Source organism: Stenella coeruleoalba, assembly GCF_951394435.1.
Source record: "Stenella coeruleoalba genome assembly, chromosome: 15".
Classification (NCBI taxonomy): domain Eukaryota; kingdom Metazoa; phylum Chordata; class Mammalia; order Artiodactyla; family Delphinidae; genus Stenella; species Stenella coeruleoalba.
Genome location: NC_137161.1, coordinates 84098688 through 84124424, shown reverse-complemented (window position 1 = coordinate 84124424; position 25737 = coordinate 84098688). Strand labels below are relative to the sequence as shown.

Sequence of the window (25737 nt, the reverse complement as noted above, 5' to 3'; positions counted from 1 at the left end):
TGGTGGCCTGGAGGTCATGTGCATATATATCAGGCTATTCCTTCCAAAGCTACGCACACATTGCTGTTAACACATTGCTGTTATGTTGTATCCCCCTGTATTCCCCACAAAGAAAGAAGTCAGACATTTGCGAGGCCTTTCTGGATTTTGGAATTAACATATATCACATCTGGATACATGGTTCTGATCCATTTACTGCTGATACAAAAGGCCAGGTTTAAGTAGGGTCTAAACCAAGAGAAGCCTTCCAGCTGCTATTGGACCCAGTGGTGTTCCAAGTGTCTACGGCAGACCAACATGCTGAACGGAGCTCGTAGCAGGAACTGACAGGAGAGTCAGAAAGGGGGCTGTGCTTCAAAAAGTAACCAACTCTGGGAATTCCCTGGTGGTCCAAAGGTTAGGACGTGGCACTTTCACTGTGGAGGCGGGTTCGATCCCTGGTTGGGGAACTAAGATCCTGAAATCTGTACAGTGTGGCCAAAAAAAAGTAACCAAGTCTTCTCCTTCTGAGAAACATCTCTGGGTCTGTGACCGAGTCTTGGAGTAGTCTAAATGCCTGATCAAGAACCAGTTTATAGGGTTTCCCTGGTGGCGCAGTGGTTGAGAGTCTGCCTGCCGATGCAGGGGACACGGGTTCGTGCCCCGGTCTGGGAAGATCCCACATGCCGCGGAGCGGCTGGGCCGTGAGCCATGGCCGTTGAGCCTGTGCGTCCGGAGCCTGTGCTCCGCAACGGGAGAGGCCACAACAGTGAGAGGCCCACATACTGCAAAAAGAAAGAAAGAAAAAAAAAAAAAACCAGTTTATAGAGCTGGGCAATACTCCATTACCAACTGCGAGTAGAGTACATATGACCAGGCTTGAGCAGGCCCTGGATACAAGAAGTTGTCTGTTTATGTGCTTTGTCACATTTATAAATCAGGGCTTCCTGCTTAAAAAAGAAAACAACAACAACAAAGAGCTAACACTTATTATATATATAGACTTATCACGTGGCAAGAACCATTCTGGGTATTTTAATCTTCATAACAACCCTACAAGTAGATATGATTATGCTCTATACTTTACAGATAAGGAAATTTAGGCACAGAAAGATTTAAAAATTTGCCTAAGGTTCTTAACTACAGCTATCCAGGGTGAGCACTCAATAAATCTGTACTGACTTCATGAATAAGACATCCTTCTTCAAGGCAAAACAAAGGCTCAAACAGCAACAACAGAAATCATCCGTTCCTCCCAACTCAAACTAGATATGACATGTCCACAATAACAAGAACAGATCTGGGGGGAGCTGGCTCGTAAACCGGCTGAAAGACAATTCTAAATGAGAGGTTTAAAGTGTTTTAGGCGACAGCACAGCTGCTAGAATACTGCCAGACAAGATGACGACTTTGAAAAAAGAACATTTTTTGACATGTTCATCACTCAAGGCCATGCCACTGGTCAGGGTGGTGGTCACTCTAAAATATAAAGGCTGGCTCACAGGGATAAGCCTGGATGTGATGAAGCAATACCAGATTTTTCTAGTTGGCGTGGTATTTGTGATTACTATGTATGTGGCTGAATTAGTTTTCTTTTGTTTCCTGTAACCTTAATCACATCTGCAAAGCCCTTTGCCATGTGAGATGAAAAACAAAACAAAACAAACCACAGGTTCTGGGGATTAGGGCATGGATTATCTTTGGAGGCCATTTTCTCTTCTCTAACATAGTCTGCCCTCTGGTTTCCAAAGACTGATATCCATCCCACATGCAAACTACAGTGACCTCATCTCAAGGACCCCAAAGATCTCATCCAGTATAACATCAACTCAAATTTCATCATCTAAATTAGGTATAGATGAGACTCTGGGTATGATCCACTATGGGACACACTTCCTCTCCATTTGTGGGCCTGGGAAACTAAAGAAACAAATCATCTGCTCCTAAAATACAATGATGGGACAGGCCTAGGACAGCATTTATAGATATTCTGGTTCAAAGGGGGAGAAAATGGAAGGAAAAAAGGAGCCACCATTCCTAATAAATTTAGAAATCCAGCTGGGCAAACTCCCTTTATATTTCAGCTCTGAGCACAATCCTCTGTGGCTCACAGCTCTGTTCATGGCTTGAAGAGGAATAATCCTTCCTTTTTCAAGAAAGGTAGCATATGTTTGCAGCTGAGTAGTTTTTAATCAGCCTGTTCGCTGCTTATAGAATTTTGGGGGTCTGACAGACATCTTTCATTTTGTACTGTCTCTTTCAGTCCAACCTGGCAGTGTTTCTACTGATATAAAATTCTCAAGAACCTTGTGGGTCTCCCATGTATGTCACAGGGATTCATTCCATTAAGACATGAAGTTCAGGGGCTTCCCTGGTGGCACAGTGGTTAAGAATCCGCCTGCCAATGCAGGCGACACAGGTTCGATCCCTGGTCCGGGAAGATCCCACATGCTGTGGCGCAACTAAGCCCCTGCTCCACAACTACTGAGCCCGCACTTTAGAGCCCACAAGCCACAACTACCGAGGCCCGCGTGTCTAGAGCCCGTGCTCCACAACAAGAGAAGCCAATGCAGTAAGAAGCCCACGCACTGCAACGAAGAGTAGCCCCTGCTCCCCGCAACTAGAGAAAGCCTGTGCACAGCAACGAAGACCCAACACAGCCAATAATAAATAAATAAATAAATTTATTAAAAAAAAAAAAAGACATGAAGCTCATTCACAGATATTTCCTTGATAATCCCATCTCTACTTTTGGCTTCTGCTTAGATGGCTGAGGGATAATGCCCGAGTTTCCTAGAGGCTCCCTGGTTACACCGAGGGGATCTGTGAGTCACTCTCTCAGGCTCTTCAAAGAGCCTTTGTGTAACTGAACACTCTGACATTCTCAAGGCAGCCTTGGTTTTTTTCTCTAGAGCATGCTTTTCCTGACAGTCAATCTCTTAATTTTAGGGTCTTTCATCATCTGAAGAGTATGAGATTTTCAGAAACAATCAAGCCTGTTCCTTAAAAAAAAAAATTATTTATTTATTTATTTATTATTTTTGGCTGTGTTGGGTCTTCGTTGCTGTGTGCAGGCCTTCTCTAGTTGCGGCGAGCAGGGGATACTCTTCATTGCAATGCGCGGGCTTCCCATTGCGGTGGCTTCTCTTGTTGCAGAGCAGAGGCTCCAGGCATGCGGGCTTCAGTAGCTGTGGCACGCGGGCTCAACAGTTGTGGCTCGTGGGCTCTAGAGTGCAGGCTCAGCAGTTGTGGTGCACGGGCTTAGTTGCTCCATGGCATGTGGGATCTTTCTGGACCAGGGCTAGAACCCTTGCCCCTTGCACCAGCAGGTGGATTCTTGACCACTGCGCCACCAGAGAAGTCCCGCCTGTTCCTTTTTGTTAACAGCTCTCCTCTCAGTCTGTCTCTTTCCACTTGCATTTTCTACTCTTCAATACTGTGCTTGGGGGACTTCCCTGGTGGTCCAGTGGGTAAGACTCTGTGCTCCCAATGCAGGGGGCCTGGGTTCAATGCCTGGTTGGGGAACTAGATCCCCCATGCATGCCTCAACTGAGAGTCCGCATGCCGCAAATAAAGATCCTACATGCCAAAACTAAGACCCAGCAGAGCCAAAAAAAAAAAAAAAAAATACTGTGCTTGGAAACTTCAGTTAAATGTCGTTTCACCATTTACAAGTTCTACTTTCTTCATAATTGCTGGACACAAGTCAGCTAAGCTTTCTGCCATTATATAACAAGGATTCCCTTTCCTCCAGTTTTCAATAACATGTTCTCCATTTCCTTCTGAGTCCTCACCAGCACTGCCTTTCGTGTCCATATTTCTACTAACAGTCTGTTCATGGTGATTTAAGTGTTCTCTAAGGTAATTTAGGCTTTGCCCATAATGGTCCTCACTTACTTCTGAGCCCTCAATGGTGGTTTCTAATGTCTGTATTTCTACTAATGGTCTGTTCAAGGCAATCTATGTATTTTTCTATCATGCTTCTCAAAATTCTTCCAGTTTCTACCCATTGCCCAATTCCAAACCCATTTCTACATTTTAAGGTATCTGTTACAGCAGCATTCCACTTCTGGTTCCAAAATTTATTTTCTATTGCTGCTATAACAAATTACCACAAACTTATTAGCTAAATGTAACACAAATTTATTATTTTATAGTTTTATAGGTCAGAAGTCCAGCATGGATCTCATCAGACTAAAATCAAGGTGCTGGTGGGCTATGTTACCTACTGGAGGTTCTAGGAGACAATCTGTTTGCTGCTCATCTGGAATGTCAGAGGATTCAGTTCTTTGAGGTTGTAGGACTTGAAGTCCCCATTTTCTTGGCAGCTATAAACAGAAGGTTATTCTCTGCTTCTGGAAGCTCTCACGTTCCTTGGCTCATGGCCTTCTTCCTCTACCTTCACAGAGAGCAACAGGAGGTAAAATTCTTCTTGTGTCTCTCTGACTCTTTGTCCATCATTCCATCTTTGTCTGATCAGAGAAAAGCTCACTCTGCTTTTAAGAAGTCATGTGATTAGACTGGATTTACCTGGATAATTCACGATAATCTTCCCTATTTCAAGTTCCATAACCTGAATCACATTTGGAAAGTCCCTACTGCCATGTAAGGAAATATATCCAAAGATTTATAGGTTCCAGAGATTAGGACATGGGACATCTTTGGGGAACATTATTCTGCCTACCAAACCTGTGGCAAACAGCAAAGTCATGGAGCCATTTGCCTAGGTTCAAATTCCTGCTACGCCAATTACTACCTGTGTGACCATGTTTACTTGGGCTCTCTGTGTGTCAGTTGTGTCATCTGTAAAATGAGGATAATAGTACCTATCTGTGGTGGAGACCTGGAGACTGTTAACTGCCCCAAATAGCCATTTCCCACTTTACTTTCTTGGTCACAAAACCCACTCCTTACCCTTCAAATTTAAGCTGGAGAAAAATTCGGCCAGCTAGAAACTATATATGGTATCTGCCTTGGAGCCAAGTTGTGGCCATATGACTCAGTTTAGACCAACAGGGTATGAGCAGAAATAATATATATAATTTCTGCTTCACTTAAAACTTAGAAGCTGTCTGCCTGGCAACTTGTCTCTGTCTCTCTCCTTTTCTACGGGCTGGAGTGCAAATGTGGCTGCAACCTAGTCACAATTATGCAGATAAGAACACCACCTTAGTGAAGCAATGAGATCAAGAAACCTAGGTCTTTGAATGACCTCATGGGACAGATCTGCCCCACCTGCCAGGTAGGGCTGGACTATCATATGAGAGAGAAATAGACTTCTGTATTATATAAATCAATGTATTTAATAGCTGTAAAGTGCCCAGACACATAAGGAGTGCTATACAGTGATGTTCTTTTTACTGACTGCATTATTTTGAATTCTGGAGGTTGTACTTCTACTTAATGTCTCAGGCCACCAGTCTCCTACAGAAAACAGATAAGCAACAGTAGTGCAATGTGACTTAATTAAAATGTGTAATAAGGGACTCCCCTGGTGGTGCAGTGGATGAGAATCCGCCTGCCAATGCAGGGGACACATGCTCAATCCCTGGCCCAGGAGGATACTACATGCCACGGAGCAACTAAGCCCGTGCGCCACAACTACTGAGCCTGTGCTCTCGAGCCCGTGAACCACAACTACTGAAGCCCACAAGCCACAACTACTGAAGCCTGCGCGCCTAGAGCCCGTGCTCGGTAACAGAAGCCACTGCAATGAGAAGCCTGCGTACCGCAACGAAGAGTAGCCCCTGCTCGCTGCAACTAGAGAAAAGCCTGCGCACAGCAATGAAGACTCAACGCGGCCAAAAATAAGTTAATTAAAATGTGTAATAACACATTTTATTTTATTAGTAAAGAGAAGAGGAACCGAAAGTTATTGAATTCATATGTGCCAGGCATTTACTATGTTACATTTGACCGAGAAATAGTTCTAAGAGGCTGTAGAGATGAGGAAACAGAGGCTCAGGGGTTAGGTCCCTTCCTTGAGATCATTCTAGCCTGGGGTAGCTTCAGAGCTTATTTTTCCCACAATATTCACTGCCCCCTCTGCCCAAAAGGCAGGTTAATGGGGGAGTTGCAAATCAGTCAATAAGCCCCCCTGAATCATGTTACTCACATAGATGTTCGGTACTTGATGTCATCTTTTTCAGCCAGTTCTTCACAAGTGAGACCGTTGTGCTCTTTCCAGAGTCCCTGACACTTCCTACAGGTTTCCTGGGGATAAAGGAGAGACACAAAGACAGCTCTTGGTGAGTAGACACCATATACGTCTCTGTTGAACAATCGGGAATGCGAAACACGCTTCACTTGGCTTGATTCTTTCAGAGGATCTCTCTCCTTTTCAGCAGGGATATTTCTAAAGACATCTCAATAGAAGATGTAAGAATCATTGTAAGAAAGCATGGGGAAATTTTTCTCTCCTTGGATCAAAAGAAAGTGTCGCTCCCATCACCCAAGGTTTATAAGGTTTTCTAAAATGCCAGGAGTCACCTGAAAAAACTACAGAAGATAAATTTATGTGATCTTGGTTTTTTAAAGATAAAATACTGTGAGCTGCTTGAGGTCTGGTTCTGCCCAGCGTTCCAGGGTTGGTCTGGCATAGACCACTTGTGTTGAATTGAAGTGAAGAACAGTCTAGATTAGGATCACTAGGGGTCCTTAAGGGAGACATTCCCTCAGTCATCCCTCACTCATAAACATGGATATCATCCTCCATAGCTTAACTTCATTTATAAACATAAATTCAAAATAATTACTAATTTTTATTCTAGGACTCTTCACAGTTTATAAAATATTTTCACATGTGCCAGAAACCATCTCACATCAGTAACAGGAATTTAAAGAAACATTAATGCAATTTAATTTCCATAAATAGAAACCACAACCCTAATAAGTACAATGAAGGAAGAAATGGTGGTGTCAGCTTTGTTTGGCCTGGGGCGACAGTGAAGGCTTGAGGACGTGCAGCCTGAGATCAGAAAGACGAGTCAAAGAAAGCAGAAAGAGAATAGCATTCCAGACAGAGGAAGAGTAAGAGAAAGACTCTGGTAGATGAAACTGGCCGAGTTTGGTTCCTGTAGCTGGACTGCAGGCAGTGAAAATAGGCCTCGTGAGGCCTGCTGGAGCCCGTCCATGTGACGCTTTGTAGGATGTGATTATCAGTTTGACCTTTACCCTAAGAGTGGTAGGGAAGCATCGAAAGGTGTCAAGCATGGAAGTAACATGAGCAGGTTTGTGATTTTAAAAGATGATTCTGCGTGGAGAACAGAGCAGAGGGAGAAAAGAGTGGAAGTGTAAGACACTAGGAAGCTATTAAAGTCATTCAGGAGAGAGACTGGAGGCCCCGGTCAGGTAGGTGAGGACATGAAGGAAAGTTGACTGATTTAAGAGAAATTTAGGAAGTAAAACTGGCTGGCTTGGTGACGGCCTGGCTCTGGGAATGAGGAGAGGGAGGTATCACCCTGATGCCTTGGTTTCTGGTTTGTGCAACCCAAGATAATAGCGACATGGATGGAGCTTGGGAACAGTGGAAAAGGCCTGGCTTGGGAGGAGGGAGGGCAGGTGTTAAGATCCCGAGTTTGATCTTGGCAGTAATGACACAGGGGACCTGTAGGACACCCAGTGGAGATGTCAGGCAGGGAGTTGGGGGTACATGTTTAGCATCTGGAAGTACCTGGGGTAGAGCTTGCCAGGAGGTGTGCTAGATTATATCTTCACATCAATTCTAGAAACATCTCCTACCTCTGTACTCTCCACTTACTACTGAACTTTCTGTAATATATACTGCTAAGATGACTCTAACAAGGTGCAGAGTAGTATACATAGTAAAGATGCTACCACTTCTACATCAAAAAAGGTGGTGGTGGGAGAATATAGTGATATATAAAATCAACCTGAAAGGATACTCAAGTAATTGGTAGTACTGATTGTCCCGAGTGGCTGGAAAGTGGGGTGAGACTTCTTACTGTAAGCTCTTTGTATCTTTTGTATCTTGTACTACACCTAATTAAAATATAAAATTTTAAAAGAGAGAGAAATAAAATGGACTGCTTGAGGAACTGAGAACCTGAATAACTCTCATAAAAAGGCTTCTATCAATGGCATGGGGTGGGGTGGGGTGCAGTTAGAGATAAGCTGATCAGAGATTCTCTATTAAATGCTGTTGCTTCCAAGGGATATGCTGCTCTCTGGTCCACTACCTACATCTCTGTCAGTAAACAGAAGCTAAATCAGTACTGACTTCATTACTACACACCCAAACGTAAAGCAGCGTAAAACCCATTTTAAAAAAAAAAAACATTTTTAAAAGACCTTGTGCCTGACTATTCTGGGAAACTGGAGGATAAACAACAGCTGGAGAATAAATGAGCTAGTATCTATATCCTAACCTTCAAAACAATGCTAACCTAGCCACCCACCAGGAATAACATCTTGGAAACAATGCATGGCATTTAGAGAGTGCTTTCCAGCATTCCTGGTGATCCAGTTATTAATTCATGGGACCTTCTTCATAAGGGAAGAACCCATTTTCTAGGTGAGGTGCACAGGTCCATGACAGCAAGATGACCTGGCCAAGCTGAGTCAGCTGTGAGTGGTCACCACGAAGCCACTGCTTACTTCCAATGTCACAGCGGCTCTCCTGTAGGTCCATGTGTGGTTTTTCAGGCATGTACTTCTCATTGAAGGGCTGAGGGGTCCCAGAGAATAAAAATGAAATGTCTTTTGAAGAGACTAGCTAGTTAGACATTGAAACCCACAATTAAAAGAAGGCAAGCAAATAGCAGGCTGGGTGAATTTTACATTTGGACCTTTCTGAATGTGTTGTTTCTTTACAACGTACCCTCTCTTCTAAACACAGCGTATACTTCACTAAGCTGTAATTCTCTCCTCTCAAGTACAGCTAGGCTTTGTTCCTTCCTAAATGCAACAAATGCTTAAACAATATTAGGCAGAAGAAAGTTCTTCAATGTTTCTAACATGAAGATAATCAATTCTTCAAAGTAAGGTTAATGAAAGTCCCAAGGACCATTTTGGAAGGTGGAGTACAACGCTGACAAGTAACTTCAAAACATGAAGGACATGCATATCCTGGCTGTCAAATCTAATTGGAGAGGCTTCCCATCGCCTGTGTGCATTTTCAGATCAGGAGGAAACAGATGAATTCATCATCGGCCCAAATACAACAGAGAAGGCAGCTCCTTCCTTCTTGATGAGGAAGGCATGCACACACTGGTTAACTCAGCAGCTACCAGTCCATGCTCCTCATGACATCAGAGAGATTTCTGGTTAAGTTCTACGTTGCCCTTTAGTGCGCAAGATGCGTCAAGGTGTTTTGACTATTCATTAAGGTCTTAACTTTGTACTCTAAAGAAAGTACTCGACAGCTTCTCTTCATCCAGTTTCTGCTGCTTAAATAATGTTTACTGGGTAAGGCAGAAGATCAAGTTTGGTTTCAGATGACCCTGTCAGGGAGCTGACATTTCTTCAAAGAAACAGCTTCCTAAAAGACTAGCAGACAGCGTCCAGGTCATCATCTACGCATAGCAGGGCTTCCTGCTGCTGGCAAAGAACCCGAGAGATGAGACCAAGGGTCCAAGTCACCAGACTCTGCACTTCTTGCTCGCCATCCCTCCAGGCCTGCTCTGAGGTTTCTTGGTTCCCTGTGCATCCTGCATCTTTCCTGCTTGACTTCCAGCCTTGTCTCAGAAGCGGAACACAGTAGAAACTGCTCACTTATTTCTGAATGGTTCCTCCAGTGAAACTTCCAGACTCACTATCCAGGGGAGAGAAGTCTGCTGGCCTAAGATATGGGGTATGGGGCTGTGGCCAATTCATATCAAATCTCTGAAATTCCAGCTCTCTGCTTTGCCATCTCAGGTACTCAAAAACTGGTGGGGCCGTAAATCCTCACACCTCTTAAGTAAAAGATGAGGCCTGGGCACCTGACCATTCACAAGTGCTTAGCATAATCCAGAAGCCACAGGGCTATGGGCATTCAGGCCACATGTGTCTTCCAGCTGTCAAAGTCACTGGTTCTCCCCACCTCAAGACCCAAATGACATACGGATGCTAGCCAAAGCCAGAAAGAGTTCGATTTTAAGACAGGAAAACAGGCAATGAGATGGATGCTGGAACCCTTGGGAATCAATAAAGCTTGGCAAAGTCAAAGCTCAGGCAGAATCAGTGGGCTTTCCTTCCTTTCACTAAGGGAATTTGAGGATTTCTATTTTCTCTACGGCAAGGATGCCAAGGAAGTCAGATATGTGAGCAAACCAAGTAGAGCACAGTGGAGGTAAGTATAATAGTGTACACATGTACGTGCGCATGCGCACACACGAGCACACAAGAGACAGCAACGGGGGTGGGGCTAAGTCAGACAAGGATTCTTTGAGGAGTTGGTGTCTTCATGGGACTGAATAAAACCAGTATCGTGAGGACTTCCCTGGTGATCCAGTGGTAGAGAATCCGCCTTACAATGCAGGGGATGCAGGTTCGATCCCTGGTCAGCAAACTGAGATCCCAGATGCTGCGGGGCAACTAAGCCTGCGCAACACAACTACTGAGCTTGTGCGCCTCAACTAGAGAGAAGCCTGCACGCCGCAAAGAAGTTCCCTCGTGCTGCAACGAAGACCCGATGCAGCCAAAACAAACAAAAATTAAAATACAACAGTATCATGAGTGATGAGAACATCCAGGCAACCAATAAAGTACTCCTCACATCTGGACTGACATCTCTTAGGGAAGTGCCTTTCCCAGCTACAACAGCCATTAAAGTACATAAAATGTAGAACCAGGGAATTCTCTGGAGGTCCAGTGGTCAGGACTCTGTGCTTTCACTGCTGAGGGTGTGGGTTTAATCCCTGGTCCGGGAACTAAGTTCCCACAAGCCACACGGCATGGCCAAAAAAAGAAGTAGAACCAGACTCTCAATCAAACATTTCAACAATGAAACATACTCAAAGTGTTAATATTTTAATGAACACAAAAGGTTTTCATATTATTAAATAGAATTGTTTTGTTTTGGGCTTCCCTGGTGGCGCAGTGGTTGGGAGTCCGCCTGCCGATGCAGGGGACACGGGTTCGTGCCCTGGTCCGGGAAGATCCCACATGCCGCAGAGCGGCTAGGCCCATGAGCCATGGCCGCTGAACCTGCGCATCCGGAGCCTGTGCTCCGCAACGGGAGAGGTCACAACAGTGAGAGGCCCGTGTACCGCAAAAAAAAAAAAAAAAAAAAAAAAAAAAAATTGTTTTTTAAATAAAATTATTTAAAAGTATTTATTTCATCCTACCCTTTACAATTTTCTGTATTTATGTATATTTTGCAATGTATGTTACAACAGTAGTACAGACACATAATTTATAAATAAATAAATACATACTTTGGGGGGAATTCTGCTGTACACATTTTTTTCCAATACAGAGAGCAATCGCAAAGTTGTGCCATCTACTACCCTAGCTATCAGAAAGTCACGGAAGGGATCCAGACGTGGCAGCAACCTGCCTGGGCTTGCGTTTCCAAATGCACTGATGCACTGAAGAGGCTGAGACTAGAGGCAAGAGGACAGTTAAGCAGCAACTGAAGAGTCTATGGGACTGGGTTGGGGAAAACATGGACTTGGATCAAGTGATGAAGGAGGAGGAGCAGATCTGAGTGAGGGTGGGAGGCAGAGGTGAGAACAGAAGTTTAATTTTAAACGAGCTTATTTATTCACTCTCAATATTTGCTGAATTTTTATCATTGGTTGAGGGCTGTATGAGATGCTGGGGATACAGCATTAAGAAAGTTAGACTCAGTGTCTAACTTCTTGCAGCTTATGTTCTGCTGAAGAAAACAGACATTAGACAAACTGGATATACAGCTACAACTGTGACAGGAACATTCAGAGGAAAAGCACTGGGTGCTGTAGAAGAGCGGAGTTAAATTAGCCCAGCGATCAGGAAAGGCTTTGTGAGGATGTGATGTTGAAGCTGAGCCCTGAGGGATGAGCAGAGTTAGCCAGATGCGGGGGAAGGGTGTTCCAGGCAGAGGGGAGAGGATGTGTGAAGGCTTTGGCACAGGTGAGGGCCTGTCTCATTCAAGGAGCACAGAGGGAGTTGGTATTGGCTGGAGCCCAAGGGGCAGAGCTGAGAGTAGACAGTGGTGAATCCTGGTGCAGCCGCTGAGGCTGGAGGGAGGTGTTTGGAAAGCCAGGCTAAATAGGTGGGAAGTGCAATGATCTTTCACATTTTCAAAAGATCACTCTGGCGGCTGATGGCTTGCTAGGTTGTAGGACCTTGCAGTGACCCCCTCACTGAACTAGGGTCTGGTAAATAACTTTTAGGGGAACAAGCCCTAGAGTCTGGATTCAGTTCTTGGGCAGACTTCCTCCACAGCCCTCCACAAATAAGGCCACAACCTCCCTCCTGAACCAAGCTGTGCCAATGCTGAGCCTGGCAGAGGTGAGGCTGACCTGTGACCAGCAAACGGCAACATACCTATCTTTTCTTATTAGGAATAAGAGGACCACTTTTCCTACACGATTTCAGAAAGGGACTTCATTATTATTTTAAAAAGGAGATTGTTTTTTTCAGTTTTGGCTCTTTAGATGAGTTTCTCATTGAAATGTCATCTATATGGTATGGAACATCTTTAACAAGAGTCTTGAACTCAGACATCTCACCCGAGACCCTGGTTCAAGGTTTCAGACCTATACACCTTTTGGTACAGGCTGTTTACACACACATTTCACTTAGTCTTCACAGCAATTCTACAAGGGAAGTACTGGCCATTATCCACCCCCCCCCTTTTTTTTAAGTAAATGAGAAAGGAAGGCTCAGAGAGGCAAATTAACTTGTTTAAGGTCACAGAGCTATGGACTCAAGTCTGCTCAAATCCATTTACACTCCCCACTCTATTCTCACTGATTCCAGCACGGTGTCTGTGAGCAAGAACAGGTCATTGTTTACCGGAAGCCCTGAGGTTACAATGGGCATCTTGTGTAAGGAGACCACAGACGAAAGGTCAGTGAGGTCACAGAGAACCAAGCGTCAGGGTAGCAAAGGTGTGGACACCGAGCTGCAGCTGTGCAGGATGCCTGCTTCCCTGCGTTTCCTGGAGAGCTGGGAATGACCCATTAAGAGGCAGGATGGACTGGGATTAAACACGAGGACACCTTTTATTAACGATAATGATAGGAACCTGCTAATCACAAAGTAATCCTGGACTGGACACACGTGAGGAAGTAGCTGTTCCTGTCGCTTTCAGCCAGTTGCATGTCTGGCGGGGCACTGACGGAAGTGTGTTTTTAGATTCCCATTAGATGAACAAACGTGAGTATTCCACACCAGAACCAAATATCAGTTACCTGGTCCTTCCCTCAACCAGCCCCTGGAACTTTACTTGTAAATAATGGCCGCTCACTTCCCCAAGGTGGCCAGGATTAGAATACATGAAGACTTGCTAGTGAGAATGCTTGGGATGATTTACCAGCACCAACCCTGTGATTCAGTGCAGACAATTTCTGCACTGAAAGGAGTAAGGACACCTTCACTTTCCCTCCCTCGCCCCCTTCAACAAATACCTCCTGAGCGCTGCCACGAGGACCAGGCACTGTTCTGAGCAAACGATCACTGAACAAATGAAGTCCCTGCCCTCCCCGAGTCTACATTCTGGGAGTGCTGGAGTGGGTGGATCGCCAAACAGATAAACGTCTAGTCTGTAGGAAGACAAGGAGCACCCAGGGGAACTAAAGCAAGGTGAGGGGCAAAGAGGTGTGAAGGACAGCCCTGCGCAGAGGTGGCGTGTCAGTTCAAACCTGAAGGGTATCTGGTAGAGGAGTGGGAGCAGGATGGAGGATGGTCAAGTGAGCCAGGAGAGAAGAAGGAGAGAAGCTCAGAGAAACAGCCGTCCCAGGTCTCACGTCCGTCCTGAGCCAGCACCCAAGGCCAGCACTGTTGGCCTCCTGCCAGTGCCACACGCTCAACATCCTCAACCTCGCAAAGCTCTGCCTAGGTGTCCTTTCTCTGCTGGCAACAACTACTCATCAGCTCTCATTTCAAGTACCGGGGGCTCTGGAAAACCCAAATGACACGGGCAAAAGTTGGCACTCTTTCTCTGGACTCTTGGAGCCCTTGGCTCCAACTCTATCACAGTAGCACTTTTAATAGTGTCTTGTAATTATCTGGTTACATCACATCTCCAAGGAGCCAAGCACTCCTTGCAGGCACAGACTATGCCCTGCTGATCACTACAGACAGGCTTGGAATGGAGGGTTCAATTCATATATTCAAAAAATGTTATCTTTTGAGTGCCTGTTATGTGCCACATGGGGATACACTGGTGAGTAAGCCAGCAAAATTCCTGACTGAAAGGAGCTTACAATGTTCTACACTGTGTCTCAGCTATCTTTGGGTTTCTAGGGCCTTACACTAGGTCTGAGACAAGTAAGGGGCTGAAGGTATGAAAAATTACAGAGAGATGAAGGCTGGCAGGACAAAGCACATTCCTCTCCATACAGAGTTACAAATACAACCCCACCCCTACTCCTGGGACGTATGCATTTTACGTGGGAAAAAGGCATATGAAACCTCTTAGTAAACTGAACCCCTTCCCAAAAGAACATTAGTTCCTCCCTATCATATCTTTTTCTTTACAGCTATACAAAATACAATGATGATTTTATGAGAAAATCAAGCTATATATAAGACAATTTCAAGTTAATTCTTTAGAGTTTATGCCTTAAGGATACGGGCTACGCCTTTTCCACTGTGGTTCCTTTCTTTGCTCCCTAATCACCTTCCCCAACCTAATGCATAAAACTTACAGATCAGTTATTACCAAGAAGCTAATGGCCAAATGCCTGCAGATGGTGCTTGAGAAAGCACTGCATATATTTCAAATAAGACATTCTTTGTTGATTTTCTCCTATAGCTCCAATATGTGGAAACTGATCTCTCTTCATTTCCAATGAAAGGAGCTTCACCAACTATACTGCTTGTGCGAGCCTCTACTTTAGAGAGATTAAGACTCAAAAATCACGGTCAAGACTTCCCTGGTGGTGCAGTGGTTAAGAATCCGCCTGCCAATGCAGGGGATAAGGGCTCGAGCCCTGGTCCGGGAAGATCCCCCATGTGGCGGAGCAACTAAGCCCATGCGCCACAATTACTGAGCCCACACTCTAGAGCCCACGAGCCACAACTGCTGAGCCTGTGTGCCACAATTACTGAAGCCCGCGCACCTGGAGCCCGTGCTCCACAACAAGAGAAGCCACCGCGGTGAGAAGCCCGCACACCACAACGAAGAGTAGCCCCCGCTCACTGCAACTAGAGAAAGCCTGCGCAGCAACGAAGACCCAACACGGCCAAAAATAAATAAATTTATAAATTAAAAAAAATCACAGTCAGCCTGGCTCTTTCCTTCTCCCACCCAGGGGCTCTGGAAGGTCAGTTACCACCTGAGGTCAGATCACAGGTTCCTCCTGCCCACCCCTCACCCCAACAAGACCAGTCCACTCTGCCTGGGCCCACTTTTCTTTTTTTCTTAATCACTATTTTTTTAAATTTAATTTATTTTTAACACAGCAGGTTCTTATTAGTCAATCCCTTTTATACATATTAGTGTATATATGTCAATCCCAATCTCCCAATTCATCACACCCCGACCCCCCCCCATGGTGTCCCTATGTTTGTTCTCTACATCTGTGTCTCAGTTTCTGCCCTGCAAACTGCTTCATCTGTACCATTTTTCTAGGTTCCACATATATGTGTTAATATACGATACTTGTTTTTCTCTTTCTGACTTACTTCACTCTGTATGACAGTCTCTAGGTCCATCCACATCTCTACAAATGACCCAATTTCGTTTCTTTTTATGGCTGAGTAATATTCCATTGTATATATGTACCACATCTTCTTTATCCATTCGTCTGTCGATGGGCATTTAGGTTGCTTCCATGACCTGGCTATTGTAAATAGTGCTGCAATGAACACTGGGGTGCATGTGTCTTTTTGAATTATGGTTTTCTCTGGGTATATGATGCCTGGGCCCACTTTTCTTAAAGGACAAACAAAATTTGAACATTAATTCTTTAAATGATGTCTTGTAATTATTGGATTACATCATGCCTCTACAAGAAGCCAAGCTCTCCTTGCAGGGGGTTTCTCTCTTTCCTCAAAGTAAATAATCACTCTGAGGCAGAAGAACCTTTTGATTTCTGAATGTAGAAATTCAAATCTGGGTGTGACCCAGCAACAGCTCTGGGCAACATTACTGTGGAATGGGCTTCTTTGGGGAAGATTCCATACTGTTCTTATTTTTTGATGGTCACACACACAAACTATGGAGATTTAAAAAAATGTGTGCACTGGATGCGCACCCCACCATTTCTATGCACAGAAGCAGACTTTGAAAAAAGAAAACTCCAAATCTTACTCCTGCAGATTAGAAAGAAGTCAAGCACTCCCTTCCTTTGGATCCACCAGGATTAGGTGACAAATCAGAATAGGTGGTTTATAAATTTGGTTTCTGTGCTAATGCTGCCCTCTAGGGATAGAATGCTATGAAGGTACAGAGACTTAAAGAGATTTACGCTGCCTGGTAAAAGGGTAATGCTTGAGAAATACTGACTGCGAAAAGCCCATTACATCAGGGCCACAGCTGCCTGCTCTTTACTATACTATAGGGACCAGGACTTCTAAGATAAAAAGTGGGAGGTAAATATTTCCTGAAATAAATGTAAGTTCAAATACCGATAACGTTCTCTAGAATGTCCACTTAACAGAACCAATGGGACAATATAAGCAACACCCGGGGCAATGCCAGGAGGTGGACATTAATATAATCTGATTACTGCTCTGGGCATTGGGGAATAAAATGGACAAATACAAATCCCCTATCTTCAGAGAATTTACTGGGGATGGAGGGAAGGTCACACCATATGTCAAATAAGTAAAATACACAGTGAGATAAGATTATAGGTGCTTAGGAGAAAAACACAGGGAGGAAGAATGTTAGCACTGGGTTGCAGAAAGGGAAATTATTCATAATTTTAAAGTGGGTGGTTGGGGAAGGCCTCTCTGAGAAGGTGTATTTAAGCAAAAACTTAGGAAAGCAAGTAAGCTTTGTGATGTCTGGGGGAAAGAATTCCAGGCCATGGAAACAGCAAGAAGGGAGGTGGAAAGGCCAGTAAGCTGTAAGGAGGGCAGGGTGTCTGGGGCCTGGGAGGTAATGATAAGGACTTTGGCCTGTACCCAGAGTAAACAGGTTAAAGAGGATTCCCTCTACAAGGACTTGAGTGAGTTAAGTCCCAAAGAACCCCCATCTGCTGGCTCCCCTTTCCTGGCGAGTTCTCAGGTCTCTGAGCCACACCTCCACCTGGGCCCTGGGCCTCTCCTCCCTTGTGCTACGCTCACAGCCTTGAAAGGGCGGGAGGGCAGAGGTTGTGACTAAGCCCTGTCCAAAGGGGTTTGCTCATGGCGGATGCTCAACACAGTGCAAGTCTGTGGAACCAGCTACTTACAGCTATGATTTTTAAACCATGGACTACAAACCACTGGTGGATTATGAAATCATTTCAGTAGATTACGATAAAAAAAAAACTAGAACGGAAAAGAAGATACTAGAGTGCATCCACATGTCAGGCATTTGTTTTTTGTAAAACTATTGTTTTCGTTATACATATATGTGTTTATGCATGTGTTGGTTCTATGGTAAAATATATTCCTACTATAGGTCACAGTTAAAACAGTCTGAAAACCATCAACTTAGGATTCATTCATTTATTCAAGAACCAAAAAGGTTCTCTAAAGTATCAGAGAGGCTCTTTCTTCCAGGGACCAGCTGTGAGGAATTGAAAAATGGACCCATCTCCAGTTTACCCTAGAGGTAATGCTTTTAGTGAGGAACAATGCATGAGAATCAGGTACAACAACAGTCTTCAGGAGGGCTCAGGAGCAAAGCAATGTATTATGAAGTGGCGGATCTAATAAAAGGTCACTTCGACTGTCAAAAATAAACGTTAGAACTTGGACAGAAACAAGCCCAGTGCTCACTCCAAGGGCTACTCCTGGGGGACTTCCCTGGTGGCGCAGTGGTTGAGAGTGCGCCTGCCAATGCAGGGGGCAAAGGTTTGAGCCCTGGTCCAGGAAGATCCCACATGCCGTGGAGCAACTAAGCCCGTGCGCCACAACTACTGAAGCCTGTGCGCCTAGAGCCCGTGCTCCGCAACGAGAAGCCATTGCAATGAGAAGCCTGTGCACTGCAATGAAGAGTAGCCCCCGCTAGCTGCAACTATAGAAAGCCCATGTGCAACAACAAAGACCCAACACAGCCAAAAATAAATAAATAAAAAAAAAAAAAAAAAAAAAAGGGCTACTCCTGGGCTTCCTGGAGCTTCTTGGAATCCTGGCCTGGAAGGAAGAGCCAGCAAAGCCAGCTCTTCCCTGCTCTCACTCCACTGTCAACATGCCCTGGAAGGGAGGCTCCAGATTTCAGGAAAACCAAAAGATGACCTCCCACAATACGCTTCGAGACCTCCTCTATATTTCATGGTGTTAGCTAGCTGGGCAGGGGTGCTGAGGGGCAGACAGACATAAAGGCCACTTGGAGAGAGGTGACCCTCTGCCTCAGTGTTAAACCGGGAAATGCTACGTATTTCTTGCGGGAGACAGACAAGTGGCAGAAGGGCTCAGGGAGCAAGTCTACAAATCAAACAGGAGAGGCATGGCCAAGGACAAGAGTGCTACAGCCTAATGAACAGCCTCACAACCTGAGAAACAGAAGGATATTACCTGAGCTACCTGAGGTTAGAAAAAGAAGAAATGAAGGATTTGTCAGCCTGACTCCACATGCTCTAAAGAAGAGGTAACTGCACCAGCCAGCTCAAGTATCTCTGGCCTTGTCACAGCTACCATCCTGCAGCCGTGACAAACAGCCACGAGATGACTGGACCTGTCCCCTGCCTTGCGCTCCCTCTTAGATGTGCCTTTGGGGACAGACAGCATGTGCTGGAAGGCCAACCTCAGTGTCTATGTGGCAGTGACATCTGGGACTCTAGCTGCATTCTGTTTTCTCTTTTAATCTTGTGCGGATTTGGCTTGGGTCCGTGTAAAATTCAGCTTCTGGATCAGTGGTGTCAGACAAAACCCTTGACCCTGGCACCCACTTTCTGTGTGCACAAAAATCCCTGGGGTTGCTAATAGAAGATGCAGGTTCTAACGCTGTGGCGCTGGGCGGGCCCAGGAACCTGCACATAGAGCAGCTTCTTGGGACACTGCTACAGCTGGCTTACAGATTACGCTTTGAGAAACCTTGCCCAGATCCCCGCACTGCCTCCTTACGAGGTCTGGCCTTGATGGCTTTCCTCTAGGACAGTCATGACTACTCTTCAAGGGTAAATAAATGGTAATTAATGTCCCTCACCTAATAGGCTGCCCAGTTTCCTGGGCATTCCTGAGTAGACAGCATGCACACTTTTGTTGTTTTTTTCTTCTTTGACAAAGTTAGAAAAAAAGGTCTTTTGAACATACTGTTCACTTGTATTTTAGCCTGGTGTGATGATGCACTGTAAGCCAGAAAAGTAGAGAAACCAGGCCCCGCCACACAGGCCTGTGAGAAGGAGTGGAGACCACCTTGGTTAGCAGCCCTCCCCAGTGGCAGGTCCGGCAACAGGCTGGGAGATTTATGCAGCTGGGGTTCCAATAGGCTGCCCAGGTAGAGGAGGAGCCATGAGGTCTGAGCACAGGAGGAAGGAGGAAGCAGAGCCCTCAGTCACAGGTAGTTCAGTGGAAGTGCCGATTCTAAGGTGGAGTGCAGTTTCAGGGGGCATTCTGTACAGCTGGCAGTGGTACGAGCACCCAGGGTCAGGACTTAGGGTTCAAAATACCCCTTGGTGGACGTTGGATAGGACAGCTCACAGAGGTCTCTGACCTAGGCTTTCCACCTTATGAGCAAAGGTTTCCAAAGAGGGAGACCCTGTAGGCCACTCACGGTGGCCTGTTTCCGCAGGAGGCAGCCTGGCTGCTCCCCGAGCCTGTACCTCCACCTCCTTCCCGCCCCCACAGATGGTTTATGCCCTACGAGAAGAGCCCAAGAGGTGAATATAGTTATAATAAAATGAGAAAACATCCCCAAAGAGGTCTGGACTAACAGTTGTGCTGCACAGGTCAGTAAGGCTCTCTGGGACAGGGAAGGCGTAGAAACTTCCTCAAATGTTAAAGCTAATAGAAGAAAATGTAGGCAAATATCTGTGTGTTCTTTGGTTAGGAAAGGATTTCTTAAACAATTCCCCAAAGCACCCACTACAAAGGTGAAGCAACTGAACTGAGTAGCTTTATCCTAAGGAGGACACCATAGACCAGGGTTAACAGATGTGTGACTGACTAGAAGATATCTGGAGCACTTAAAACTGAAACAAGATTAATGTCTAGAATGAACAGGGAACTGGCAAAAATTGGGAAGTAAAAAAAAAATAAGAAATATGATAGAAAAATGGGTTAAAGATATGAGAGGGGAGATGTGCAACTTTAAAAGTTACCAAAGACAAATGGCCAACAGACACATGAAAAGATGCTCAACATCGCCAATTATTAGAGAAATGCAGATCAAAACTACTACGAGGTACCACCTCACACCAGTCAGAATGACCACCATCAAAAAGTCTATAAATAAACTTTGGAGAGGGTGTAGAGAAAAGGAAACCCTCCTACACTGTTGGTGGGATGCTAAATTGGTGCAGTCACTAAGGAGAACAGGATGGAGGTTTCTTAAAAAACTAAAAACAGAGTTTCCATATGATCTAGCAATGCTACTCCTGGGCATATACCCAGAAAAAACAAAAACTCTAATTTGAGAGGATACCCGCACCCCAGTGTTCACAGCAGCAGTATTTACAATAGCCAAGACATAGAAGCAAACTAAATGTTCACTGACAGATGAATGGATAAAGAAGATGTGGTGTATATACAATGGAATACTACTCAGCCATAAAAAAGAATGAAATAATGCCTTTTGCAGCAACATGGATGGACCCTGAGACTTCCATACTAAGTGAAGTTAAGTCAGACAGAGAAAGACAAATATTATATGATGTTGCTTTTATGTGGAATCTAAAAAAATGATACAAATGAACTTATTTACCAAACACAAATAGACTCTCAGACATAGAAAACGAACTTATGGTTACCAAAGGCGGAAGGAGGTAGGAGGGATAAATTTGGGATTAACAGACACACACTACTACACATAAAACAGATAAACAATAAGGACCTACTGTATAGCACAGGAAACTATATTAAATATAACAACATATAATGGAAAAGAATCTGAAGAAGAATACACACACACACAACTGAATCACTTTGCTATACACCTGAAACATTATGAATCAACTATACTTCCATAAAAAAAATAAACAGTTACCAGAAAAATGTATATGAAAACACTTTATACTAAGCAGACTGGCAACAATCAGAAAGTCAATCCACGTGAGGTGCTGGTGAGGCTGTGTGTCAAAGGGAACCGCTGAGTACAGCAGGAGGGTGTCAACTGCCTGGCCACCTCCACCTAGGGTTGCTTCCCCAGGCCCATAAGGATGCATTCAGGGGTCTAGGATGGTAGAAAGGTGCTACGGTACACAGGAGAATGGATAACAAGATGCTATGCAGGCAAGGAGAAACATTCACAAAAAGCAATGCAGAAAAGACCTCAAAAACAGTATGAAAAAAAGAACAGAATGAGATCTACAGCACATATCATTTACGTAAATGAAAATCATACAGGCATAGAACTCTATTTTCTCAAGATACACACATATCCAAGGACATATACTGAATATTTAAAATGGGTGTCTAAGGGGGAGGAGATAGGAGTAGGGATTGGAGATGCAGAAAACCCAGTAAAACAAGAGGGGTCTTCTGCAGCTGGTTCTGATGGTGCGCTCGTAGGTGGAGAGTGTGACTGATTTAGATTCGTGGACTTGGGGTTCCAGTCCTCACCCCAAGACTAAAACACACCATTCATACATCCTGGGCTCAAACTGCTATTACTGCCCCCACCCTCCCTAGGATTTAAAAGCAGCTGTAGAAGGACTGGATTAACCTCCATATTTGCAAATCAAAAAGCAAAGCACGATGATCAGGGTGTAAGCACAGAGTGTGGGTGTATTCTGGGGTGTATCTTTCACTAATACTTTTATTTTGGTTAGGTCTGGGGATTTATTTCATTGACTTGGTCTAAATATGACTGAGTTTTAGAATACTTTAGAAAAAACCTTGAATAATAAAAAATCAAAATAATAAGAATAGCACATACTCAGAAAGATGTGTCCTGATAAGTGTAAGAGGACCCTGTAGAATCTGTGATCCTAGGGTACATGTGGTTCTGTATTTCTTGGACAGCTTTACAGACACCAGGACTTTTCACTTGGGATGAAATTCTTAGAGTGAAGAGGACACAATTCAATCTTTTCTTGGTGACTCACAGTTATGGTCTCGGTGTATGCCAGCCACTCTGAGCCATAAGGAGTCTACCAAGTCTGTCCCTACCCAGAATGTCCCCGGACTGCTGGGCCTTTGGAGTCCTCATGTTTGTTTCGCATAGTTTTTTCCTTGCTTTCAGAAGGCGCCCTTTTTTGCTGCTGTTTCTATGACTGCCCAGCATGCTCCTTCTTTCTCCCCACCTATTGTTAAGGAGTTGAAAACTAGATAACTACGTGTTTTAGAACTGGATCTCAAATAAAAATAGACTGATCTGAGGGCAAATCTCTAGGCTCACCTTGGAGGACAAAGCATCACAGACTGTGACGGTAACTATTCTGGATGCTTCAAAGCCTTTTCTGATTAGCTCCTGCCACTATTTCAGTGTGGAAGATGAAAAAAGGCAGCTGTGGAAAATTCTTCTCAAAAATGGCAATGACTACAAAATCTGCCCTGGTTTGACCTTACAGCCCTTTCCCAGCCAGATTATCTTCGCCTGCTGGGCCAACACTGTACGGGGAGTGGTACCCTGCCTCAGCAGACAAGTCCGAGGGGGCTGTGGGGGTACTAGGTCAATCCCCTGACTCTGTGTTCAGTTTCCCTGAGGGTGGAGCTTCCAGCCTATGCAGAGCGCCATGCAGACCCAACAACAGTCTTTAGATACTAGGGTGGAGGAGACAGGTGCCATGTCTTCTCATTTTACTAGACGACAAGCCTCTCTGACGAGGACATATTCAGTCAGTTCTCATTAACGGGCTTTCTCACGAAATCCAACCCATGAGGTTAGTGCAGTTGGAGACCAGGTATGTGGTATGTTACTGCCTTTTTCGATCTGGTGCCTAGGTCTCATCAGACTCATCTTAAATTTTTAGGATTCACGGTTTATGAGATGTTGTCAGTGTACTTTTATGAAACCCTTGTCAAGAAAACAAGACTTGAAAAGGAAGACATCACAGAGACACAGTATCTGGAACTGTAACAGCAAATGCCATGTTTAATAATGGGATTAATCAAGTGAAGCCTGGATTTATCTGTATTCCCTCATTTGATGAACTAGAAGATGGGGACATTATTGTAATCATGTTTGTTTTCTCCCCAGGACTCAAGGAGAAGGGAGTTCTTTTTGAAGAAAACATGACAGATTTAGATTTTATGTGGTGGATTTGGGGAACTGTTTGGCGGTGTGGTTTGAACTTGTTAGGCTAAGAGCTCAGGGAGGGGTGGGGCTGGAGTCCAGATGTATGAGGCTCTGGCATGCAGAAGGCATTTAAGACAGCTTGGATGAGGTCACCCAGGGCGAGTGGGGACAAACGCAAAGGGGCACAGGTCAGAGCCCCAGGGTGCTCCAGGGGTGGCATGCAGGGCAGAGAGGAAGAGATAGGAAGCTTCTGAGTGGTGGGGGTCATTAAGGCACTAGATTAGGTTTCTAAAATGGAAAGATGACAAATGAAAGAGAGCGGGTAAAACTGCTATGCCTTAGGGACTGGCAATCTCTCTTTCGGGCTACTTAATAACATCACACCCATCTCTCTCTGCCTGAGTATCGAGGCACATCCTACTTGCATTTCTCTCTGGTGATGTCTTTCACAGTTCACTACAGAATTTCTGGCGTTTTGTAGTCCTACAGTGATAGGAATCCAAAGCCCTGCTAGTGTCAGGCTTCCTGGAACCAAGCATTGGCTCAAGTTTGAGCCCATTCAGCCACTAGATAACACTCAGATAATTCTTGGCTCAAATTTCGTTAATTATTGATGGGTTAGAATTGCATCATTCATGAAACATAAGATCACAAGTTGGTAGCAACTTCCTGGAACTAAAAACTTCAGTTTTAATTTACAGAAAAAGGAACTCCTAGGTGGATATCCAATTGGAGTGTACCAATACTATCTTTCCAATACTAGTACCAATACTATCTTTAGCTGGGCTTAAGGCAAGGTATTCAGGCCTTAGAGTATACATACAGGAAGAAAGATCCTCCGTAGAGTTGTTAAAACTGGTAGTTACAGTTCATATGACCATTTTTGATACTGAAACTGGTAATGATTTCTGGAAAACTTGGGAGGAGAACATGTTCCTGAAGGAGCGGTAGGGGTTGTGGTAGGAAATAGCCAATGAGAGCATTAAAGCAGGACAGGGAGGAAAACAATTCTTCTCATTATTTCCCTTCAGTGGCTGCCTTTTCCCCGCACTCCTGTGACAGGCCCTACTTGTCTGCACTTTTTCATCTTCTCGCTCGCCTCCCTGTTGACCCCTCTCTCCCACTCTTTCTCCAATGACGTTCATTTCCCCTTTCAGAAATGGACTTTCATAAGGAAGTAGAGGTCACATGTGAGCCTTTCCCTTGTGGAGTCTGTTGTCCTGTTCCCTTGAACGTGGCCCGCACTCACTCTTTTTTGGACCCCTCAGGACAACACAATCTCTCTAGTTTCCTTTTTCTTCCTCTTCCCTGAGACAGACACACAGACTTGCTCTGTTAGAAGGATTTTATGGCTCACCATGCTGGGTGGACAGATTGGAGAAAAAAATGACATATAGGAAGTTCGTTTTCAGAAACTCCCTTAAAAAAAAAAAGTACTGGTTTCTGGGATGTGGTTTCAGGTACACTTCTGTGCTGGTAACTGGTAAATCCCATTGGATTTCCTTCCACTTTTACTTTTAAAGTTCACACGCCCTCCCCACCTGCTGACCCAACCCAATGAAAGGAATAAAGACAACACAATGTAGCAGAAGGCTTGGAGAAAAAGAGGAAGTATTTGCTGCTATTTACTGCTATGGGCAGTCTCTTCTCAAAGAGTTACCACTTTCAGATCTCCCTGTAGTAGTATAAGCATTAAATGAGAAAAGGTGTCACCTCTGGTAGGGTGCCTGGCACTGAGAGGTTTTTTTTTTTTTTTCCCACATCTTTATTGGAGTATAAATGCTTTACAATGTTGTGTTAATTTCTGCTGTACAACAAAGTGAATCAGCTGTATGTATACATATATCCCCATATCCCCCCCCTCTTTAGTCTCTCTCCCACCCTCCCTATCCCACCCTCTAGCTCATCACAAAGCATCGAGCTGATCTCCCTGTGCTATGCAGCTGCTTCCCACTAGCCATCCATTTTACATTTGGTAGTGTATATATGTCAATGTTACTCACTTCATCCCAGCTTCTCCCCTCCCCGTGTCCTCAAGTCCATTCTGTAGGTCTGCATCTTTATTCCTGCTGTGCCAGTAGGTTCATCAGTACCGCTTTTTAAAATTCCATATATATGGTATTTGTTTTTCTCTTTCTGACATACCTCACCCTGCATGACATATTCTAGGT

General features: G+C 44.6%; 1 protein-coding gene across 3 annotated transcripts in view; it reads right to left on the bottom strand.

Annotated features, from left to right (window-relative positions):
- Nucleotides 1-25737, bottom strand: part of RNF216 (ring finger protein 216) — a 171920-nt gene that overhangs the window by 25684 nt on the left and 120499 nt on the right. For all 3 annotated transcript variants that reach the window (XM_079945731.1, XM_079945729.1, XM_079945730.1), the window contains exon 14: nucleotides 6095-6192. In XM_079945731.1, coding sequence (XP_079801857.1) covers nucleotides 6095-6192 — 98 coding nt within the window. The remainder of the gene's footprint in view (nucleotides 1-6094; nucleotides 6193-25737) is intronic.